Here is a 25,179-nt window from a genome sequence, read left to right on the forward strand (position 1 = left end):
CAGGTTCGAATCCCGCCTCAGGCATGGATGTGTGTGATGTCCTTAGGTTAGTTAGGTTTAAGTGGTTCTAAGTTCTAGGGGACTGATGACCTCAGATGTTGAGTCCCATAGTGCTCAGAGCCATTTGAACGATTTGAACCCACACACCACTCCTGTAGTGCAGGGCAACCTATATACCAAGGACTTAAAAATACACACATCTGTATCTTCATAAATATTATAGCCGGGGCATTGTGAGCCCCCCTAGGTTGGTACTCTTGGAGCAAGGCTTCTGTGTCAGATTTGGAACAATTCTGTCTCAAAACTCTCCTTTACATACCGCGTGATCAAAAAGTCAGTATAAATTTGAAAACTTAATAAACCACGGAATAACGTAGATAGAGGTAAAAATTGACACACATGCTTGGAATGACATGGGGTTTTATTAGAACCAAAAAAAAAAGAAGTATTGCTAGACGTGTGAAAGATCTCTTGCGCGCATTGTTTGGTGATGATCGTGTGCTCAGCCGCCACTTTCATCACGCTTGGCCTCCCAGGTCTCCAGACCTCAGTCTGTGCGATTATTGGCTTCGGGGTTACCTGAAGTCGCAAGTGTATTGTGATCGACCGACATCTCTGGGGATGCTGAAAGACAACATCCGACGCCAATGCCTCACCATAACTCTTAGACATGCCTTACAGTGCTGTTCACAACACTATTCCTCGACTACAGCTGTTGTCGAGAAATGATGGTGGACATATTGAGCATTTCTTGTAAAGAACATCATCTTTGCTCTGTCTTACTTTGTTATGCTAATTATTGCTATTCTGATCAGATGAAGCGCCATCTGTCGGACATTTTTTGTATGTTTGTATTTTTTTGGTACTAATAAAACCCCATGTCACTGCAAGCATGTGTGTCAATTTGTACCTCTCTATGTACTTTATTCCGTGATTTATTCAGTTTTCAAATTTGTACTGACTTTTTGATCACCCGGTATATTGCCCCTCTCTCTCTACCCACGTCCTCTACCAATCCCTTCATCCCACCCTTTCTACCCATTTCCCTCTCCCCACTCTCGCTGTATCAATCTCTCTCTCTCCTCCTGCTCCTTTCTCCCTATCCATCTCCTCCTGCTGTACTACACCTCCTCCTCCCCACCTCATCCTAATCATCTCTTCATGCCCTCTCTACCTATCGATTCCACCCACTCCTATCCACCTCCTCTTTCCCGTTCCTCTATCCATCTGCTCCTGCAACTTTTTCTGTATTCCCTCAGCCTGTCCCTCTATTTAGTCTGCAGCTCGTGGTCGTGCGGTAGCGTTCTCGCTTCCCACACCTGGGTTCCCGGGTTCGATTCCTGGCAGGGTCAGGGATTTTCTCTGCCTCGTGATGACTGGGTATTGTGTGATGTCCTTAGGTTAGTTAGGTTTAAGTAGTTCTAAGTTCTAGGGGACTGATGACCATAGATGTTGAGTCCCATAGTGCTCAGAGCCATTTGAACCATTTTTTTTGCCCCTCTATTTATTCCTCCAGCTCCCCTCTTTGTGTCTTAACCTTCCCCCAGCTGTGTCCATCCACAAATGTGGCCCCTGAACAACTGGCTGATACCATTATTGCAACATGTCTGTCATGCAGGGCAGTCTACATGTCTGGGGCTTAAAAATCATGTTTTGCTTCCAACATATTGGCTGCCCATCAAGTCAAGTCAAAAATTCAAAACAAATGTCGTGCAGGACAACCTACACATCAAGTGCTGGAGAACTGGTACTTTCGTTTTGTCTAAGATGCCCCGCAAAGCAAATTCATAAGACAGCCTGACACTACTCCCACACAACATACGTGTCATGCAGGGCAGTCTATACACCAGAAAAAAAGTAAAATCGCATATTGCCCTATCTCCTTTCCTGCTGGACTAAGGATGTTGTACATCCCACAATGCTGTAATCGTGATGTTTATTGTTTGTGTGGAGAATTTGGTTGAGATCGATCGAGGGATTTGGATAGAAATTCTGGAAAAACCATACATATGACACTATTGCTGAATAATCACTGGAAGCAGTCACATCCATTAAATATCTAAGAGTACATACACAGAGTGATCTGAAGTGGAATGATAACATAAAGTCACTAGTGGCAGAGGCACACGCCAAATTGAGGTTCATTGGAAGAATCCTCAAGAAATGTAATCTACAAAACAAAGGAAGTAGCTTGCAAAACCCTTATTCGGCCAATACTTGAATATTGTTCATCAGTATGGGATCCGTAGCAGACAGGACTGATAGAGAAGGTACAGAAGATCGAAAGAAGTGCAGCACTTTTCATTACAATTTCATTTAATAAGCACAAAAAACATCACAAAGATGCTTAGCCAACTCCAGTGGCAGGTGCTGCAAGCAAGGCATTGTACATCGTGGTGTGGTTTACTGTAAAAATTTCGGGACTGCACATTCCTAGAAGAGTCAACCAAAATATTGCTTCCTCCTATGAATATCTTGCAAAAAGACCGTGAAGATAAAACTGAAGATATTCGAGACCAAGCAGAAGCTTACCAGCAATTGTTGTTCCCTCTAACCCATATTTTACTGGAATAGGAAAGTGGAGGGGGGAATGATACTGGTACAAAAAGTACCCTCCGTGACACACTATAAGGTGGCTTGCGGAATATACATGTCTGTGTTCTTCACAATGCTTCCTATGAAGACTGTGCTTCACCGAGAATCGAACCTGGGTCCCTTCAGCTGGCATTCAACCACGCTGAGCCCACATGTAGCAATTCCGACAATTTCCTGTTAAAGGTAATAATTGAGATTTCCAAACAAAAGCTGTACCATGAAGTTCACCTAGGAGGAGCGAGCAAGGCAGTGAGTAGTAGGGATCTGACTGACCTATGTGGGCATGTTTAGGAGATGACGAACCCAACAGAGGGACAGAGGGATCAGACCAAGATTGGGTATCGGGGGACGAGAGAGGGAGGGAGTGCAGTCACTTGGAGTTATCCTGATGTTGGCTGTCCGAGGGTGTGGTGAGAGGTAGTAATGCCACAGAGGGTACACAGGACGGAAGAAGGGGCTGGGAGTTCTACCTGGAGTGGCACAAAGTAGAGAGATGCCATCTGCGTAGCTCGAGGCATAGTTCTGAAGGTAGCCAAGAATTGGTTTGCAGGTGACAGAATGGAACTCTTTTTGGTAAAGGACTGGAGACTCTGTACTTTTCTATTAATGTGACTAATTTCCACAAGAACGTATGAAGTGTGATATTGAGACTTCGCAAAGTTTCAGCAACTACTTTAGTTAAAGTGAGAAAATGCTTGACTGTTACAGTGTAACTTGGATTTAAATTTAATAAAAATACAAATTTATATTGATGTGTCCGTATTTGTACCTACTATTCCCTTCCTTGAAGTGTTTTAAGATATTTTGTGTTGTCACTGTTTTCCATTGTGCTCTATTGTATTTGTGTGGGAGATGTAAGTGAACAGAAGTGTCGTTGATTTACTTCTATTTATTGTTGTGCATCTGCTGGCGTTGATATCAATATAGTTCACTGATCATTTGAATGGGTGCTGGGTCTTTGGGATATGAGCAGTCAAAAGGGCCTTACATGTCACAATGAATTTATCTTTTCTCACAGGATCAGCATTTTATAGTGAGGCTGATGGCCCTAATTATTTGCAGTCATCAGTGTTGCGAGGATGAGTATTAAAGGCAGCCAAAAGGAAGCAGTTAATTTTATTGAGGTTGCAAAACAACAGGTGTTCCATTACATTCGGTGGCCCTGACAAAGGATCAGAATCATACGGAAATCGAAGGGAAGAAATTAAGTAAATAGCTGTGTGGGTACACATTGGATTGAATGAACGGAGGAAAGAAGAAGAAATAGTGAGAAGGAAAAGTTCAGGAAAGAATTAAGCTGTCAGAAATTAATGCAGACAAAACCGGAACAAATGAAATTGTTGGCACAGATGGGTGTGGATACGAAAGAGAGGGAATAGAGTGAGGAAAGGGATAGGAAAGACAGGGAACAGAGGGTGGAAAGGAAAACGACAGAGAAAAATGGAGAAACGGAAGACAAAGAGAATGAATCTAACAGATCAGAGAAGCAGAATGTCAGGGAAAGACAGTGAAGATGGCTGAGGAAGAATGCAAGAATAACGAACAAGAGGAAGAAAGACAGAGATGACAATCAAATAAATCAAAGTAGGGCCGGAGGCATGCAAGAAAAAACTGAGACAACAAATATTACAAGAAGTAGGAGAGTTAGGAGGCGAATTAAAGAGACTGAGCGAAGAACTGGGGAAGGACATCCACAAAATGTGGACTAGAGTAGTGGAATATGATAAACTTAGGAAACTACGAAGTACATAAAATTGAAAAAAACAAAGGTCATGTCTGGAAGCTGAAAATACAGTGGTTGTGTGTTGAGGCAGGATCAGTAGGCTAAATAACAACGAAAGTTTTTCATGGAAAAGACTACTGGATCCAGTCAAATTGCTGCAGTAATTTCAGATGCTGTACGAGATGAGGGAATGCTAAACAGAGAAATAATACGCTCCACTGTAACAACACTGACAGTAGAGGCTAAACGAAGGTCATCTGCCAAAGTTAAGAAAAAATTAATTTAAGAAATAATTCGTGGAGCAATTCAAGTCACAGTCCAAATAGCAACTCTGTAGGTGAAACATGCATATTTGCAAATGCTACAGTCCCTGTCTGAGGATGCAAATGCAGTTTTTTCTGCAAATGGTCGAGAGAGCTCACTGCTTGGACGAAGCACAGGAGGAAAAGGATTTTGTTTTCACCACGAGAGATTGCAGGGCACTCTCACTTCTGATTCGGTGTTCTGCCTCTTAACGTTCTTAGAGTATATGTTCTTTATTGTAACTTGACTTCATACATCACGATGGAATGGTGGGCAGTAGTTAATACTGTTGCTTGCATGCCCTAGGGAAGGAATAAAGACATGCTTTACCTGCATTCAAAGGAATAGGGTGCCGGTTTGAACGACTGCAGTAAAAAGCACGGCGACGGTGGGCCGAGGAAAGCGCGTTTTTCTGCGGAACCTGGGCGGAAACATTTCCGCGGTCTCACTGTGCAGGCACGTTGGTTGTCGCCGGTCGGTAGGCAGCCGCTGCAGTGGCCGGCAGTAAAGCAGAGGAAGCCGACGGGGCAACTGTGTGCGCCCAGACGTCCACACTCTGTGGCGAGTTTACGGCCGTTCTTTGGAAATTGCGAAATGGACGCCACAGAGGAGATAACAAGCTTTTTATGGAGGGGTGTGGTTCCATCCTGGTCATGTTGTTAGCAAAAGACATGGCGTACCCGCGTGGGAAAGAGGCCGCGAAGCTGAATCTTTTTTCCTTTTATCCAAATTAACTTTACAGTCTCTGACTGGTCAAATCGGTGTTGGCAGAGCAAGGGGCACTCTCCGAGCTTCCAATGCCGCGCTCCAGCTCGTGATTGGCTTGTGCTAAAGTGGGGGAAGTCTAAGATGTAAATGGGCTTTTGTTACCGACCTAAGGCGGAAAGCGGACAGAAAGAGATGACTCTTGTACAGGCACTTCGCTAGTAAAGTACTGCAGGTCTCTACCTACACGGTGTGCCACTTAGAGTCTGTGCCAGACACCTTCTGAGGTACTGCTTCCAGCATCACGCATACGTGAGTGTACTTACTTGTCTTGAGTCGGCCGTCTAAACATTTGACATATTCCGTCACTCATAGTCGTGGCACGGAGTCAAATTGGTTTGGCAGACCAGCCGACGGGTCCACCTGCACACTGGAATCCACCGAGGTTCCAGAGGCTCATAGGGCTCATAGGGAAGTACGTGAGACCGCATACTTACATTTTTCGGGCGCGCGCCATTAGTAACAGACTACGGCCGTCCATGACTGCAGTCGCCAAACGCATCGTGCTGTGACGCCCCGACCAGCAGAAGGTTAAATTATTCGCTGCTACAGCGTACGGCTCCAATATATTATGTTTCTCAGCACCCTGTTCTTTCGAACCATATTTTTCTTTTTTCGGAATGGTAGAGTACAGATGCTTGATTGTGGGGTAGTTGTTGTACATTAGCCCACATTCACGTGTATGAAGTCTAATAGAGCGATTAGTGTCCTGGTTAGTGTCGTGTGTCGATCCATAGTTGATAACTTCGTCCACCATAGACCCCATGTTAGTGGAAGCTTTTGTCAAATAAAGATGTTTGTGTGACGTTTCTTTAGTCATTTTTCTGTCTTGCTATGTTAAGAGTGAATAAATCTATTGTCATGTACATCACAACTTCTCCTGTGTTCTGAGTTACATTACCGTGCCATTTTTATTAAATCTAGATTCTAAAGGACAGTAGCAAGCTTGCAACCATACTGCAAAAATTTTCCTTCCAGCCCCAGGTATTGGCATTGACAGTAAAAGATCATTGGAAGGGACTTTCCTTGAGAATACAGACTCCTTGAAGAGGCAGGCACCTGAAAAAAAAAAAAACCGGAAGAGTCAGAAATGGAAAGTGGTCGCCTAATATGAGAGCTACATGCATGGAAAGCAAAGATCACAGAAAGGAAGCCAAGTCGAGAAAGATAAGGATCAAATTCAAGAATTTGGCTGGGAAAATATGTGTGTCCGTATCCCAGAAGATAACATTTGTCTTCACGCCTTATGGCTTGAGAATGGCTGAGGACATGCTAATAGAGTCAGTGAAGGATACAGCAGAGGCACAGTGGTATAATCCAGAAATCAAGATTCAAGTAGCTGGGGAAAAAACCGAATACCTTATGGCTTGGGATTCAGAAGTGTCTGTGATATTGGCGAAATGGTCAAATAAAGGCGGCGAAAGGAAAGGGCAGACGTTTTCCCTGTTCCCATAAACCATATTGTTAATGCTTTGGCTTACTAGACAGCGAAGGTGCAAGTGTTTTGTCAAGCAGAAGTGGGAGGAGTAAAGTGGGATATGCATTTTCTGGTTATAGACGTTTTGCCTTCCCCAGTTATTTTAGGCACTGACTGGGTGATCAATGCGACGCTGGGCCTTGTCTTCAGGAGAGATGGCTTAAATTTGAAAGATAAAGAAGTTCAGTTTTTAGAACTGAAACAGAAGGTAGTGAAGCTATCCCACTGGACAGTCTAGACGTTACTCACAGTAAAAAAAGGAATATGATGGACAATTATCTAGAAGAAGTTTTCTGATTAGCACTGGTCTATAGAAAGCTATTCTTGTACCACCTAGGAAGGTTAAGGAGTGCCACTTAGAAAAAAAAGATGTCAAGATCTGGTATAGTGCAAAGAAGCAGATAGCCAAGTTTCTAAACAGATGGAAGTCTGGGATGTCATAGAAAAGTACAGTGGGCCCTATTTGAATCGCCAAGTCACGGAAGACAAAGGGAATGGTGAGATGCGATCATTCCTAGATGCTAGGACACTGAACAGATATTTATGCACAGAGCACAAGGGACTTGCCGCAAGATATGACGGAAACACTACAGAAGTTGAACGGAGCCAAGTTCAGCTCTTCAATGTGATTAAGCTTAGGTTACTGGCAAGTTAGTCTAAACAAGGAATCAAGATTCCAAACCGTGTCTACTTTCGAAGGAAGAGCCTATCAAATTACTGTCCTCTCATTTGGACTAAATTTATCTACTGAATTATGTACTGGGTTATGTTATTATGTAGACGATATCCTAGTGGCAGCAGCCGTGTGAATATGCCTGCTAGTGTTCGTCCTCATCATTGACAAATTCGCCCCCTCCTAGGAAAAGAAATCAACTCCAGAGTTTTCTATTAATTTCAACTGGTAATTCATAAACGTGTTGGATTTCATCGATCTGGACCCAATTGGGTTGCTGAAGAAGAAGTGAATATGGCTGTGATGAGATAACAGGAAATCTGTGTTTGAGGGTACAAAGACTGGACTGGTGCACCAACTTCTTCCATATCACTTAGGCTACCTGTAAACTGCTGCCTAGAGCGTTAATGAGATGGGCTTTTCATGCTGCAAGACTTCAAGACAGTGTACTGCCCTGGTTAGGAAACATGGTCGACTATGCCGATGAAAAATCAACTACGTGCAAATGAGATGAGTCTGCATTGCTCTTTTGACCAAATCATCACCACAAAAATAGTTCAAATGACTCTGAGCACTATGGGACTTAACTGCTGAGGTCATCAGTCCCCTAGAACTTAGAACTACTTAAACGTAACTAACCTAAGGACATCACACACATCCATGCCCGAGGCAGGATTCGAACCTGCGACCGTAGCGGTCGCGCGGTTCCAGACTGTAGCGCCTAGAACCGCTCGGCCACTCCGGCCGGCTCATCACTACAGCAGCGAATTAAGGGAAACTGTTTTGCTTATCTGAGGAATGGGATCTCAAGTAGGGAGAGAAACCTACATAACGAATTGTTGTGGATAATATCGCTGAGAGTAGCCAGATCTCCCAGCCGAGTGACAACGAATGGAAGAGATGCCTGCCTACGCTAGTGTGGAGAACACTTCAGAAATATGGCCATTTCGTTGCTAGAAAAATCGCTAAAATTTTATCCAAGCCAGCATATGTAAATGACGCATGTTGAAAATTCTGCTGGGATGTCAAGTTCGCCTGTGAACAAAACCAACCAACCTAAAGGAATGGGCGAGGGAGAAATGCAAAGTATTTCCACGAAGGAAGTGTTCCAGTTGGTGTGCGTGTGGAACGAAAGGCGCCTCTCCCTTGGGGAAGAGGCAGGATGAGTAATTTCCTTAACAGCACACTTCTTCTTGAAATTGGTTTAACTGCAGCTCTTGCACTGTGCCACAACTAGCGCAGTCAGTAACTGTATGACAGAAAAATACTGTCAGAAAGTGGGGCGACTGCAGACGGTGTTTCCTGGTAATCGTCCCAATTCGTAAGCCGAGTGAGGAAGAAAAGAAGGAACCACATTGTACTGAGTCCTCAAAATATCTTCATTAGTGTTATTTTAGGCTGAAGTTGTAGAAGATGTTGGGCCAACAATTTCAAAAAGCTTCTTCACGTTTCGTTTTCCTTTTCTTTCGCTCTTAATATTTACAGTGCTATTTTTTTGTTTAAAAAATCGTTCCCTACAGCTATGCGTCTCATAGTTGGTATTTTCTCTCTTAAGTTTTTTTTAATGGAAAATAGGTAATTGTGTTTTTTGAGTGGGACCACTGCTCTTTCGACACAACCCTTCTTGGTCTCAATTTGAGGCAGTGACAGAATTGTGCGAATAACTACAATACATTTACTGCTTTTTAAACTTTTATTTTAATAAAGGCTCAGTTGGTGTTCGGTCTAAGGATTAGTCAGTTTTAGCTCTTTAGTCGGCAACGTCAGATACAGTGTCACTCAGTTGGTCAGCAGACTTCGCTAGAGGTTCCACAGTCGCACACCGTCATGGAGTGCAAGCACTGTTAAGGGAACATTACATAAAATTACTGAGATCGGCGGCAGAAAATTAATTCAGAAAACTGACTGAGTAAAAGATAATGTTTTAAGTTCGAATTCTTTGATACAAGCGACAGAAAAACATATTTGAATTTGTGATCTTTAAATAAAGTTGCGCAGACTGATGGCAATATGGCTTCAACGTGTGATGTGGTATAAAGAATGGCAGCTAACTCTAAATACACTCCTGGAAATGGAAAAAAGAACACATTGACACCGGTGTGTCAGACCCACCATACTTGCTCCGGACACTGCGAGAGGGCTGTACAAGCAATGATCACACGCACGGCACAGCGGACACTCCAGGAACCGCGGTGTTGGCCGTCGAATGGCGCTAGCTGCGCAGCATTTGTGCACCGCCGCCGTCAGTGTCAGCCAGTTTGCCATGGCATACGGAGCTCCATCGCAGTCTTTAACACTGGTAGCATGCCGCGACAGCGTGGACGTGAACCGTATGTGCAGTTGACGGACTTTGAGCGAGGGCGTATAGTGGGCATGCGGGAGGCCGGGTGGACGTACCGCCGAATTGCTCAACACGTGGGGCGTGAGGTCTCCACAGTACATCGATGTTGTCGCCAGTGATCGGCGGAAGGTGCACGTGCCCGTCGACCTGGGACCGGACCGCAGCGACGCACGGATGCACGCCAAGACCGTAGGATCCTACGCAGTGCCGTAGGGGACCGCACCGCCACTTCCCAGCAAATTAGGGACACTGTAGCTCCTGGGGTATCGGCGAGGACCATTCGCAACCGTCTCCATGAAGCTGGGCTACGGTCCCGCACACCGTTAGGCCGTCTTCCGCTCACGCCCCAACATCGTGCAGCCCGCCTCCAGTGGTGTCGCGACAGGCGTGAATGGAGGGACGAATGGAGACGTGTCGTCTTCAGCGATGAGAGTCGCTTCTGCCTTGGTGCCAATGATGGTCGTATGCGTGTTTGGCGCCGTGCAGGTGAGCGCCACAATCAGGACTGCATACGACCGAGGCACACAGGGCCAACACCCGGCATCATGGTGTGGGGAGCGATCTCCTACACTGGCCGTACACCACTGGTGATCGTCGAGGGGACACTGAATAGTGCACGGTACATCCAAACCGTCATCGAACCCATCGTTCTACCATTCCTAGACCGGCAAGGGAACTTGCTGTTCCAACAGGACAATGCACGTCCGCATGTATCACGTGCCACCCAACGTGCTCTAGAAGGTGTAAGTCAACTACCCTGGCCAGCAAGATCTCCGTATCTGTCCCCCATTGAGCATGTTTGGGACTGGATGAAGCGTCGTCTCACGCGGTCTGCACGTCCAGCACGAACGCTGGTCCAACTGAGGCGCCAGGTGGAAATGGCATGGCAAGCCGTTCCACAGGACTACATCCAGCATCTCTACGATCGTCTCCATGGGAGAATAGCAGCCTGCATTGCTGCGAAAGGTGGATATACACTGTACTAGTGCCGACATTGTGCATGCTCTGTTGCCTGTGTCTATGTGCCTGTGGTTCTGTCAGTGTGATCATGTGATGTATCTGACCCCAGGAATGTGTCAATAAAGTTTCCCCTTCCTGGGACAATGAATTCACGGTGTTCTTATTTCAATTTCCAGGAGTGTAGATAAATGTAAATTAATGCAGATGAATAGGAAAAAGAATCCTGTGATGTTTGAATACTCCATTAGTAGTGTAGCGCTTGACACAGCCACGTCGATTAAATATTTGGGCGTAACATTGCAGAGCGATATGATGTGGGACAAGCATGTAATGGCAGTTGTGGGGAAGGCGGATAGTCGTCTTCGGTTCATTGGTAGAATTTTACGAAGATGTGGTTCATCTGTAAAGGAGACCGCTTATAAAACACTAATACCAACTATTCTTGAGTACTGCTCGAGCATTTGGGATCCCTATCATGTCGGATTGAGGGAGGACATAGAAGCAATTCAGAGACGGGATGCTAGATTTGTAATGGTAGGTTTGACCGTCACGCGAGTGTTATGGAAATGCTTCAGTAACTCGGGTGGGAGTCTCTAGAGGAAAGGAGGCGTTCTTTTCGTGAATCGCTACTGAGGAAGTTTAGAGAACCAACATTTGAGGCTGACTGCAGTACAATTTTACTGCCGCCAACTTACATTTCTCGGAAAGACCACAAAGATAAGAGAAGAGAGATTAGGACTCGTACAGAAGCATACAGGCAGTCATTCTTCCCTCGTTCTGTTTGGGAGTGGAACAGGGAGAGATGCTAGTTGTGGTACGAGGTACCCTCCGCCACGCACCGTATGGTGGATTACGGAGTATGTACGTAGATATAGATGTAGATGTCTTTGGAACACCACGTTAAATACAGTCAGCAGTGTTGCCAACTGTAGGCTTGTACCCTGTATAGTCTGAGCTGCCTGCGTACTCTTTTTCCTGTCTTACACTATGAGCAGAAGAAGGAAGAGCCGTTAGACAATGTCTCAGACTTCTGTCAACTGCGAAGAAATAAATGGCGTTTGGTGAGGACACGGGAACGACGAACACATACCGCGAAGGTCTGGTGCGGAGAAAGGCTGCGGCGGCCTACCTGGAGGTGAACTCGTGGTCGAGCAGCCTGGGGAAGAAGTCGTGCGGCGAGGGCTCCGCCACCAGCTCCGACGAGGCCGACGAGTCGGCGGCGGCGGCGGCGGCGGCGGCCGACAGCAGCGACGAGTCACGCAGCTCCAGGCCGTTGCACGTGCGCACCATGACGCGGTGCGCCGACGTCGCCAGCCCGAAGCTGCGGGCAGTCGGGGGCCGGCTGTCAAGCCAACTGGGCAGCGGAGGTCTCAGGGGGGGCACGTGGGTCTGGGGTCTGGCGAATGAGAGTGGGTGTGGCGGGGTGCATTCGACCCAGCTGTCAAATGGGGCAAGTAAATGGACGGGGCACATTACACCTGTCTGTCAAATGGGGCAGAATGCGAAAATTGAAACAAACAAAAATTCTAGTTAGGAAATTTGACATCGTAGGATGGCTACAGTATTATTTGTCTCATTAATTGCTACTCATAGAATCGGTCAACTTGACTGTATAGTGTTTCACGTCACATTTACAGCTCTGGTGTCCGTGAGATGTCATGTCGTGTCAGGCTAATTGGGCAAACAAAGTAATGCATTTTTCACGTCATGTAAAATATTTATTTTTATACTGGAGGCTGCTTTAAGAGGTATGTACTTAAATTAAAACCACTAAATACTTATTTACTCATGCAACAGCGGTGACAAAAAAGAAATGAATGAATTTTAAAGCTTAATTAAAAGTGAGGAATTTCTATATTTTTCCAATTTTCTGATAAGTATGACTGTGTATATTGAGAAGCACCTGTAAAATTCAAGTACTATTCACTATTCTGGTAATAAGTCACGTTTTAAATGACGCTCTCACTACGCCACCATTTATGTAATTTCTGTAAGTCGATTAAAAAATATAAGATTTAGTCCAGATTTATACATATAGGGCCCTGTTCCATGTGTAAAGCATAATTATGAGGGTGTGAACATTTTCATCGTATTTTCTTGTATGTAAATGGTAAACAAAAGACCAGAAGCCTAAAAGGCATAAATGATACTAATAATACAAGAAATAAATATTGAATATTAACGTTAATTTCCGGTTCATCTGGTGTTCTAGTCGAGGTACCAGCGAGCGAGATTTTCAAGTTTACTGAGTAAACTACAGGGGATTTTTAAGCGGCCAGGAAAAGGATCCAGAGATTTCATTGCAGTGCCAGACAGTGTGAGGCAAATTATTTCAACTTTATTCGCCAAGCTCAGAGCTCAACCACAGGAGGCAACGTATCAAAATAATCACTTCCGTTTTAAGAAGTTCTACTACTGGTTGAACAGTAAGTCATGCCCTCTGTAGGTGACAAATTACAGACCAGTTGACGTATCAGAGGCTGCACAAACTAGTCTCCAAGCCTTCGGAAAATTTATCGCTTCAGATACTGGGAAAGACGTTTTATCCTTCAGACTACCCAAGGCAACAATATATAGCAATATTTTTAGACAAACTTGACAAAAATGAATACGTCTTCTTTTTCCATTTGACTATCAAAAGAAAACTTCACATATTGAGAAACTGGTGTAAGAGAAGCATTTAATACTTTTTGGATTTTATTCACCATAGTGGATGTTCATTTTTAGAATTCTATGTCAAATTCGTAATTCATACGTTCAGGAGCCCCCTGTTATCTGTTTTTGACCAAATATTCATATTTCGCTTGAATTTTGTGGGTCATACTGGATCTGATACAGATTTTTATTCATACTGACCGAAGTTTTGGATTTTGTAAACGTTTTCGGAATTTTGATCCACTGTGCGGCTGCCAAATGGAGTAGAGTAGTTAAAAAATGGGGCAGCCGCCGCAACGTTGCACACATCCCGTCTCATTCGTAACAAGGCAGTTGTGAACCGTAGCATTGTGCAACGCTCCCAGGCACTATCTGGAGGCATCTGCTTCGAGTTTTAGACCAGTTTGTCTCTGATGGCCAATTTGAAATTTGGCCACTATCCCCCCCCCCCCCCCCAACTGCTTCTCGTGACTGCTACGAGCAACAGGGCATAGTTCCTTTGCAGAGGCAGCCGCCTGTGTTGGTGGGTCGGTAGTCTGCTGTCGACTGTAGGACCGAAACATACACCACGTGCGGGTCGTCACTGTCCCGAGCATTCTGCTGCGCTTGACGTGCGACTTGACGTGGGACAGGCCCTGCCAGCTGCAGCTGTCTGGGTATGTTTAACCTCTTGGATGTTACAGTCACGGCAGGAGCCTCCTGTGAGTAACCTTGTGATTAGGCTGCTTGACAAAGGTTTAAAAAATTTTTTGACCCCCACGTCGTGATTACAGCAATGTCTGCAGCGCATTCAGAGATCGGAGGCTCCCGTCATCGGCTTGCCAGTGTTCGAGTCACTTCAGAAAGACGACAGAAACGAGTACAGCAGCTCTCGGGATACACAATATGCCGGACGAAAGGCTCGAGTTTTCTTTCAACTCTCCCACTTCTGTCCTTTTTGCCCGCAACATCTCAATATTACTGAATATTTTCTAACAAACTGCCTCGATTTCTGATGTAGGTATTCGGTTGCAAGATATTTTTACACTCTCAGTGTTGTTTCGTCTCAGTCCTTCACTGATTCACCTCATTGGTTTTGGTTCCTACTTTGATGTCGAGTTCTTTTGCGTCAAGATAGTTACCACTTGAACACCTGGCCCCTTGCCACGGATCGAAATGACAAATTCTTCGTCACAAACTATTAGATCGTTCTCTGATATGTAAATATAAAATTTCCTTATTTTTAGTGCTCTAACGAATCGACTTGCGCTGAAACTGATCCTGTGCCACGACCTCCGACTTGGATTTTTTCCCAGTCTAAAATGTAGAGTGGCTTTAGTGTGTCCCATCATCAAATACTTCGAAATCTGTACACCTGTCTCTCCCTGTTAGCCAAGCGATTGGAAGTCCTAGGTGACGAGGGTAACATTATGCTGGTTAAATACCACTCTTGGTTCAGTACAGTAACTGTACTATCTCGTTTCTCTTTTTCCCTGTTTGCGATGTTGCTGCTTGCCTTAGTCGAGATTCCACGACTGTCATGCGAATATGGAACACACAGGTTCAGTAGAGCCGTACTCAACGCTGTGAAGGGTCTAAATGGCCTCACGCGACTAGTGCCCGAGAGGATTGACGGACTTTTCACTCAGCCTTTCAGGATGGTACAGCCACGTCACACGCCTCGAGTCTGGGATCGCGCCTGTTTGCGGCAGAGCACGCTGTCCACACGGACTTCGCGACAGTGTCTGGAGCTCCGCCCCACCAGCTGCCAGCAGCAGGGAAACCGACCAGCCACATCAGGCATCAGTTCTGCAAACGGCATCACAGTGGCTGTATCCGTGTATGGAGGCTCCTAGGAGAACGAACGCTGCCACGCTGTGTTCGTCATACGGGCCCAGCACACGATGTGACAGGTCGGCACAGCGCAAATTGTACCATCGCCTCCGGTTTGAATAACCGGTATTTTGTACAGCGTTGTTACATTGATTATATGTTGATGATGGTCGCTGTGTCCTGTCTTGGAAGTCTCGACAAAATCTTCCAACAGGATAACAGAAGATGGGTTGCTGCCTGTGCTGTCCTGACCTACCTCGATACAGAGGCCGTGACGTTCTCCACATCTGGTCACACGTTGCCGAGACAGCCCCCCACCGGCCGCTACGATTGGTGAACCCTCGCCCAGAGTGACGACGCCCTGCCGGCCCACAGCCGTTGTTGCTGCCACAGGGGGCTGCTGTCTGTACTAAATTTCTCTCCCTGAATGCCTGCAAATCCCCTAAAAATTTAGTTGTGTACTAGTTTCTAGCCCGCAGTTACTCCCACGTGCGCATATGTCATTCTGGCAATTGTCTGATTCTCCACTATTTTACACCGTGCGGACGCAGAGGAAACGGTGAATGTATTTGTGGTACACAGCCAGAAACACGCTGGCAATGTTATTGGTTTTCTCCAGTGCTGTCTTTTGCGAACTGATTGACGCATATACACTACTGGCCATTAAAATTGCTACACCACGAAGATAACGTGCGACAGATGCGAAATTTAACCGACAGGAAGAAGATGCTGTGATATGCAAATCATTAGCTTTTCAGAGCATTCACACAAGGTTGGCGCCTGTGGCGAGACCTACAACGTGCTGACATGAGGAAAGTTTCCAACCGATTTCTCATACACAAACATCAATTGGCCGGTGTTGCCTGGTGAAACGTTGTTGTGATGCCTCGTGTAAGGAGGAGAAATGCGTACCGTCACTTTTCCCACTTTGATAAAGGTCGGATTGTAGCCTATCACGATTGCGGTTTATCGTATTGCGACATTGCTGCTCGCGTTGGTCGAGATCTGATGACTGTTACTAGAATATGGAATCGGTGGGTTCAGGAGGGTAATACGGAACGCCGTGCTCGATCCCAACGGCCTCGTATCACTAGCAGTCGAGATGACAGGCATCTTATCCGCATGGCCGTAACGGATCGTGCAGCCACGTCTCGATCCCTGAGTCAACAGATGGGGACGTTTGCAAGACAACAACCATCTGCACGAACAGTTCGACGACGTTTGTAGCAGCATGGACTATCAGCTCGGAGACCGTGGCTGCGGTTACCCTTGACGCTGCATCACAGACAGGAGCGCCTGCGATGGTGTACTCAACGACGAACCTGGGTGCTCGATTTGCAAAACGTCATTTTTTCGGATGAATCCAGGTTCTGTTTACATCATCACGGTGGTCGCATCCGTGTTTGGCGTCATCGCGGAGAACGCACATTGGAAGCGTGTATTCGTCATCCCATACTGGCGCATCACCCGGCGTGATGGTATGGGGTGCCATTGGTTACACGTCTCGGTCACCTCTTGTTCGCATAGACGGCACTTTGAAGAGTGGATGTTATATTTCACATGTGTTACGATCCGTGGCTCTACCCTCCATTCGATCCCTGCGAAACCCTACATTTCAGCAGGATAATGCACGACCGCGTGTTGCAGGCCCTGTACGGGCCTTTCTGGATACAGAAAATGTTCGACTGCTGCCCTGGCCAGTACATTCTCCAGATCTCCCACCAACTGAAAACGTCTGGTCAATGGTGGCCGAGCAACTGGCTCGTCACAATACGCCAGCCACTACTCTTGATGAACTGTGGTATCGTATTGAAGCTGCACTGGCAGCTGTACCTGTGCACGCCATCCAAGCTCTGTTTGACTCAATGCCCAGGCGTATCGAGGCAGTTATTACGGCCAGAGGTGGTTGTTCTGGGTACTGATTTCTCAGGATCTATGCACCCAAATTGCGTGAAGATGTAACCACGTGTCAGTTCTAGTATAATATATTTGTCCAATGAATACCCGTTTATCATCTGCATTTCTTCTTGGTGTACCAATTTTAATGGCCAGTAGTGTAACAGCATAAATAAGGGACAGATTGTGCTTCATACTTTTAAGGTATTTCAAGTTAGCTGAATGCAGGAAAGAATATTTTTACGTATCAGCTTCCTCGTCCTCACACACGCCCTGATGGGTAGTTGCGGTATGTTAATCCCACAGTATTTTTGTACTAATAATAATTGATGTATATATCAAATGTGGTTGGAGTTGCTCCAGGCGTTTCCATATTATGCTTTTATGCTCGCCTTTTTTCAACCCTACTCTCATCTATATGTGTGTGTTATGGGACCACAATTTTGTTCGAGACAGATAGTGACGTGCGTGCTTAAGCATCACAGAAATTGCGTCTGGCTTATCGGAGATAATGTGATGCGTCACTGTCTCTAGTGGCCCCTCACCCACCTCCCAATCTGAGGGGCAAAACGTCATCAAGACAGGCATCAGCGAGCCTAACGATCAAAAAATATGTTGTTATTGTTGTTGCTGCTGTTGTGGTTTTCAGATCGAAGATGGGTTTGATGTAGCTGTCCACGCTACTCTATCCTGTGCAAGCGTCTTCATCTCCGAATAACTAGTGCAACCTACATCCTCCTCAACCTCCTTACTGTATTCATCTCTTGATCTTCCTCTATGCCCTCCCGCCCCCCTCCCTCCACCCCCGCCCCCCCCCCCCCCCCACACACACACATCCTTCTGGTAGGAAGTTGGCGATCCCCTGATGCCTCAGAATGTGTCCTGTCAAACGATCCCTTCTCTTGGACAAGTGGTGCCACAGATTTCCTTCCTCCCAAATCCTACTCAGTATCTCCTCATTACTAGTGCGATCTACCCATGAAATCTTTTGTAGCACCACAACTCAAATGCTTCTATTCTCTTCTTGTTTACACTTTTTATTGTGTACGTTTCACTTCCATGAAACCTACGCTCCACATAAATACGCTATGTGATTGAAAGTATCCGGACACACCCAAAGACATACGTTTTTCATATTAGGTGCATTGTGCTGCCACCTGCTCCCAGGTACTCCATATCAGCGACCTCAGTAGCCATTAGATATCGTGTGAGAGCTGAACGGGGCGCTCCGCATAACTCACGGACTTGGTATGTGGAGATTGGGTGTTACTTGTGTCATACGTCTGTATGCGAGATTTCCACCCTCCTAAATAGTGAAGTGGAAATGTGAAGGGACACGTACAGCACAAAAGCATATAGGTCGACTTCGCCTGTTGACTGACAGAGACCACAGACAGTTGAAGAGGGCCATAATGTGTAATAGGCAGACATCCAACCAGACCATCACAGGAATTCCAAACTGCATCATGATCCACTGCAAGTACTATGACAGTTAGGTGAGAGGTGAGAAAACTTGGGTTTCGTGGTCGAGCGGCCAAACGACGCCTCGCTTGGTGTAAGGAGCGTAAACATTGGACAACTGAACAGTGGGAAAACGTTGTGTGGAGTGACGAATCACGGTACATCGTGTGGCGATCCGATGGCTGGGTGTGGGTACGGCGAATGCCCGGTGAACGTTTTTTGCCAGCGTGTGTAGTGCCAACAGTAAAATTCGGAGGCGGTGGTGGCATGGTGTGGTCGTATTTTTCGTGGAGGGGGCTGGCAGCCCATGTTTTTTTTTTTTTTTGTGGCACTATCACAGCACAGGCCTACATTGATGTTTGAAGCACCTTCTTGCTTCCCACTGTTGAAGAGGAATTCGGGGATGCCGATTGCATCTTTCAACATGATCGAGCACCTGTTCATAATGCACTGCCTGTGGCGGAGTGGTTACACGGCAATAACATCCCTGTAATGGACTGGCCTGCACAGAGTCCTGACCTGAATCCTATAGAACACCTGAATTACAATGTTTTGGAACGCCGACTTCGTGCCAAGCCTCACCGACCGACATCGATACCTCTCCTCAGTGCAGCACTCGGTGAAGAATGGGCTGCCATTCCCCAAGAAACCTTCCAGCACCTGATTGAACGTATGCCTGCGAGAGTGGAAGCTGTCATCAAGGCTAAGGGCGACCAACACCATATTGAATTCCAGCATTACCGATGGAGGGCGCCACGAACTTGTAAGTCATTTTCAGCCAGGTGTCCGGATACTTTTGATCACATAGTATACCTCTAGAAAATACTTCCTAACTCTTGAAACTATATTCATTGTTAACAAATTTCTCTTCTTCAGAAACACTATTCTCGCCACTGCCAGTCTACATTCTATTTCAGCCATCATAAGCTATTTTGCTGCTCAAATAGCAAAACTCATCTATTACATAACGTGTTTCGTTTCCTAATCTAATTTCCTCAACACCATCTGACGTAGTTCGACTACATTCCATTAATATTATTTCCAATTGGTTGGTTGGTTGGTTTGGGGGAAGAGACCAAACAGCGAGGTCATCAGTCTCATCGGATTAGGGAAGGACTGGGAAGGAAGTCGGCCGTGCCCTTTCAGAGGAACCATCCCGGCATTTGCCTGGAGCGATTTAGGAAAATCAAGAAAAACCTAAATCAGGATGGCCGGCCGCGGGATTGAACCGTCGTCCTCCCGAATGCGAGTCCAGTGTGCTAACCACTGCGCCACCTCGCTCGGTATATTATTTCCAATTATTATTTTTATTAATTATGCATATTATTATTGTGACTCTTACGTAATATATTTTTATATGTATTGCTCCCGATCAGGTGTCAGAGAGGGCCTTAAGGCCATGATCTGGTCAAGCTAAATAAGCAATAAATAAATAAATAAATAAACAATTCTTGGTTTGCTTTTGTTGATGTTCGTCTTACATCCTATTTTGAAAACACTGCCCCTCCCGTCCTGCTGCTCTTCCAAGTGTTTTGCTGTCTCTGACGGACAAGACAAACAATGTCATCGGGAAACATCAAAGTTTGAATGTCTTCTCCCTAAACTGTAATTCCTTCTCCAAATTCCTCTTTGGTTTCCTCTACTGCTTGCTCAATGTATAGATTCAGTAACATCGGGGAGAGGCTACAACCCTGTCTCACACTTATTCTCAACCACGGCTTCCCTTTCATGTTTCTCAGCTCCTGTAACTGCGTCTGGTTTCTGTATAAGTTGTAAATATTCTCTCGCTCCCTGTATTTTACCCCTGCTACCTTAAGAATTTCAAAGAGTGTATTCTAGTCAACATTGTCAAAAGCTTTGTGTAACTCTACAAATGCTATAAACGTAATTTTGCCTTTCATTAACTTATGTTCTAAGATAAAATAAGGTAAGACATGTGGCTATGTCCCGTCTTTGGGACGAATGCCCGTGCCATCCTGACCGAGCTCGTACGGAGGCTAGCACGTTTTCCAGATCTCTCATCCGGTGGAGGCATCGGGTCACAGGTTGGCAAGAAACTCCCTCATATCCATCGCACAGAGCTGAAGCAGAACCGGGTGACACGCCTGTGTCTGTCAGCCGAGCTTAGTTCCACTTGCCGTCCGACCAAGTCGGAACCGTTGCTGCGACCAGGGGTAGGTAGGAGTGGAGACTCTGCGTACCGAATTTCGTGCCCTGTGTATCTCCAACTCACCTACAAATCTGGTTACGTACCAGCTTCTTGCTAGCAGCTACGCCTGCTACGTATATTTCACACTGGCAACTGTCTCACTCTGTGCCGTTTTACACTATGAACAGTATTTCCAGGTAGGACTGTAAACGTATTTGTGGTATTCAGCCGTGTGGACTGAAACACTCTGACAAAATTACTGGCTTGCTGTAGTGCTCTTTCTTGCGAAGTGGTTCATGTATTAAGTAACACAAATAAGGAAGATATTGCGCATCACAGTTCTAAAGTATTCCTAGTGAACTAAGTGTAGAAAGGGAAGAGCAACAGATCATTTTCCAACATTTTTTCGTATCACCCCTCCTCATTCGCGGCCACGCCCCACAATGTGGTAGGGATTTATTACTCCCACAGTATTTTTATACAAATTATGAGTGGTGGATACATTGAATTCGTTTGGAATTGCTCCAGACTTTTGTGGGTTACGCTTTTATGTCAGCTTTTGTTCAACCCCATCCTCCACCCTCATCCGTAGGTTTGTCTTATTGGAGCACGAAATTTCTCGATACAGCAACTGGCGTGCGTGCCAAGCTCGGTAGAAGTTACTTCACACTTTACCCCGTCCCCCTTACCCTCTCCCAACCCTAGGTGTGGAACATCACCAAGACTCGCCATTGCGCCTAGGTACCCCGAAATATACGGCTTCGATAAAACGAATGACTTGTCACGGGCAGCTCCTGCAGCAGGTAATACGCGCACCTGCAGCAACCTGCCAAGCGTAAGCGTTCTGCAGCGGTGGATAGGCAGTACGCTCTGCATACATCACGGTGAGGAAGAAATATTTTTTAGTTCCCACCACCTATGGGAAATAGACGGTCCTTACACCCACAGTGGTTCTGATATGCGTACCAAGCTTGCTCGAAATCAGTCGAGTGGTTTAGGGAAATGGAAATGATCGTATGGGATTACTGGCCAGCAGTATCCATCTCGTTTTTTGTGTTCTGCGCCGTGTTTTTTAAGCAAAACTTAGCTACTTGCTACCTCTATTGGCTCGGAAATTTTAATGTCCAGCTGTGTATAAGGGACAGTCAAATGAAAACGGGACAGACGACAAGTAAGTAAACTGATTAGTCTATTACATCAAAAGTAATCGCCGTAACTGTCAATTCGTTTACCCCACTGTCAGATAAGACGGTCTAACACTTCATCGAGAGACTTTTGCAGTCGCTTAGCGAACCACGATTATACCCAGGCGTGCTCCTCTTCGTCCAAAGCAAATCGACGGCCAGGAATGTCTTGTTTCAGGGCTGCCAAAACACGAAAACCACTCGGGCGGTCGGGACTGTGTGCACGATGCGTGAGGGATTACCACAAGAACTTCAGCAGCGTAGTCGAAACACCCCCGCGTCTAGGTACAATCGCGATTCCACAGGCAACCGCAAACTTTTTGTCTCACACTGGGAGAGATATATTACCAGTTAGGGCGATTACTTTTGAAATAATAATCGGGTTACTTACTATCTTTCCCACCTGTCCCGCTTTCAGACCACTGCATATACAAACTGTGTGACTGAGCGGCACAGTCTCACTGAGCCGTGGCTCCGGTGTTGAAGGGCGTGGCCAGCTGCAGTGAGGTGAGGTGAGGTGAGGTGAGGTGAGGTGAGGTGGTGTGAGGTGTGAGGTGAAGTGAGGTGAGGTGAGGTGGTGTGAGGTGAGGTGAGGTGAGGTGGTGTGAGGTGTGAGGTGAAGTGAGGTGAGGTGAGGTGGTGTGAGGTGTGAGGTGAGGTGAGGTGAGGTGAGGTGAGGTGAGGTGAGGTGGTGTGAGGTGTGAGGTGAAGTGAGGTGAGGTGAGGTGGTGTGAGGTGTGAGGTGTGAGGTGAGGTGAGGTGAGGTGGTGTGAGGTGTGAGGTGAAGTGAGGTGAGGTGGTGTGAGGTGTGAGGTGAGGTGAGGTGAGGTGAGGTGAGGTGAGGTGGTGTGAGGTGAGGTGAGGTGAGGTGGTGTGAGGTGAGGTGAGGTGAGGTGGTGTGAGGTGTGAGGTGTGAGGTGAGATGAGGTGAGGTGAGGTGGTGTGAGGTGTGAGGTGAGGTGAGGTGAGGTGGTGTGGTGAGGTGAGGTGAGGTGGTGTGAGGTGTGAGGTGAAGTGAGGTGAGGTGAGGTGGTGTGAGGTGTGAGGTGAGGTGAGGTGAGGTGAGGTGGTGTGAGGTGTGAGGTGAAGTGAGGTGAGGTGAGGTGGTGTGAGGTGTGAGGTGTGAGGTGAGGTGAGGTGAGGTGAGGTGGTGTGAGGTGAGGTGAGGCGGTGTGAGGTGAGGTGAGGTGAGGTGGTGTGAGGTGTGAGGTGTGAGGTGAGATGAGGTGAGGTGAGGTGGTGTGAGGTGTGAGGTGAGGTGAGGTGAGGTGGTGTGAGGTGTGAGGTGAGGTGAGGTGAGGTGGTGTGAGGTGTGAGGTGAGGTGAGGTGAGGTGGTGTGAGGTGTGAGGTGAGGTGGTGTGAGGTGAGGTGAGGTGAGGTGAGGTGGTGTGAGGTGAGGTGAGGCGGTGTGAGGTGAGGTGAGGTGAGGTGGTGTGAGGTGTGAGGTGTGAGGTGAGATGAGGTGAGGTGAGGTGGTGTGAGGTGTGAGGTGAGGTGAGGTGAGGTGGTGTGAGGTGTGAGGTGAGGTGAGGTGGTGTGAGGTGTGAGGTGAGGTGGTGTGAGGTGAGGTGAGGTGAGGTGAGGTGGTGTGAGGTGAGGTGAGGCGAGGCGCCCACCTGCGCTTGTCGATCTGGTACTGCGGCCGGCGCATGACGAGCAGCCGCGGCAGGATGTGGATGAAGACGCGCCGCACCCACGGCGCCATGACGTGCGTCTGCGGCGACCGGAAGTGCACGTTCAGCACCACCACCGTGACGCAGATGCTGCGGGCAGCACAGGCCGGGGTCAGCCAGGGGCGAGGCAGCGGGCAGCGCAGGCGTAAAGGTACACAGGCTGGTCACGCGGTATAAATGTAAGAAAGATCACAGCGTGAAGCTTACGTCAAAACAACGTTGGAAGGAAACACCTCGCAGCAACAAGTAAAATATTTTTGATACTTAGAAAGACGAGTGACAGAAAACAGGAGTTCTGTGCAGGAAGAAAGTAGGATATTTATGGGCGAGGGAAATTTATAGAAAGTGAAAGGTTCGTTCACAGCAAAAAGAATAGTGACAAGACTAAGAAAGTGATTTGCTAACACATTTAAATGCACAAAACTGAAGAATCTATAAAATTTCAACTATTTTTCAGCAGCGCCACGATCCCAGCGATTAGTAGCACCTGGGATTTGAATACCGACCGCCTCAAGCTGACGCTTCAGTCGTTCCACGTCTGGCGAATGGAAAGGTAAATGTTTTCTAAATACAGTATAGAGCGAATGGTGTCTGTCAGTATTGAAACAGAAACGGTCGCACGTTCAACGTACGTCATCAATGACATAAATTTTGTTAACCATTTTGTCTGCAACGTGCATACATCAAAAAGAGTTTTGCATCACCCCAGTTCCCAAAACTGCTGAAGATGGACGTTGACTGTGGATGTTGCATCACAGACACAGTTCCTTTGACTGTTCAGAGACGTCACTATACGCGCCCAAAGATGTAAACAACCGTGCATGAGCAGCGCCTATTAGACGGAGGGGGTCCGACAGCCGATCAGTTCCAGTCATTCCACGAGGAAGGAGGTACACAGCTCGTGTTGTCTGTAGTTCAACAATGCCTAGACGGTCAACATGGCAACTCGATCGCGTCCGCATTGTTACTTTGAGCCAGGAAGGGATCTCTACAAGGGAAGCGGCCAGGTGTCTCGGAGTGAACCAAAGCGATGTTGTTTGGACACGGAGGAGATACAGAGAGACAGGAACTGTCGATGACATGCCTCGCTCAGGCCGTCCAAGGACTACTACTGCAGTAGGTGGCCGCTACCTACGGCTTATGGCTCGAAGGAATCCTGGCAGCGCCGGCCGGAGTGGCCAAGCTTTTCTAGGCGCTACAGTCTGGAACCGCGCGACGGCTACGGTCGCAGGTTCGAATCCTGCCTCGGGCGTGAATGTGCGTGATGTCCTTAGGTTAGTTAGGTTTAAGTAGTTAAGTCCCATAGTACTCAGAGCCATTTGAACCATTTTTGAGCCAATCCTGGCTGCAATGCCACCATGTTAAATAATGCTTTTTGTGCAGCCACAGGACGTCGTGTTACGTCTCAAACTGTGCGCAATAGGCTGCATGATGCGCAACGTCATTCCCGACGTCCATGGCGAGGTCCATCTTTGCAACTACGACACCATTTCGGGTAGTATTACATCGGG

At 46.7% G+C, this 25,179-nt stretch overlaps 1 protein-coding gene across 1 annotated transcript in view; it reads right to left on the reverse strand.

Annotated features, from left to right (window-relative positions):
* LOC124718786 overlaps positions 1 to 25,179 on the reverse strand; it is a 480,197-nt gene that overhangs the window by 62,210 nt on the left and 392,808 nt on the right. Inside the window, exons 12-13 of the mRNA XM_047244394.1 lie at positions 23,612 to 23,758; positions 11,967 to 12,158 (exon numbers count right to left, since the gene is read on the reverse strand). Of these exons, the coding sequence (XP_047100350.1) occupies positions 11,967 to 12,158; positions 23,612 to 23,758 (339 nt within the window). The remainder of the gene's footprint in view (positions 1 to 11,966; positions 12,159 to 23,611; positions 23,759 to 25,179) is intronic.

The sequence above is a fragment of the Schistocerca piceifrons genome, chromosome 10 (genome assembly GCF_021461385.2).
Source record: "Schistocerca piceifrons isolate TAMUIC-IGC-003096 chromosome 10, iqSchPice1.1, whole genome shotgun sequence".
NCBI classification, from domain to species: domain Eukaryota; kingdom Metazoa; phylum Arthropoda; class Insecta; order Orthoptera; family Acrididae; genus Schistocerca; species Schistocerca piceifrons.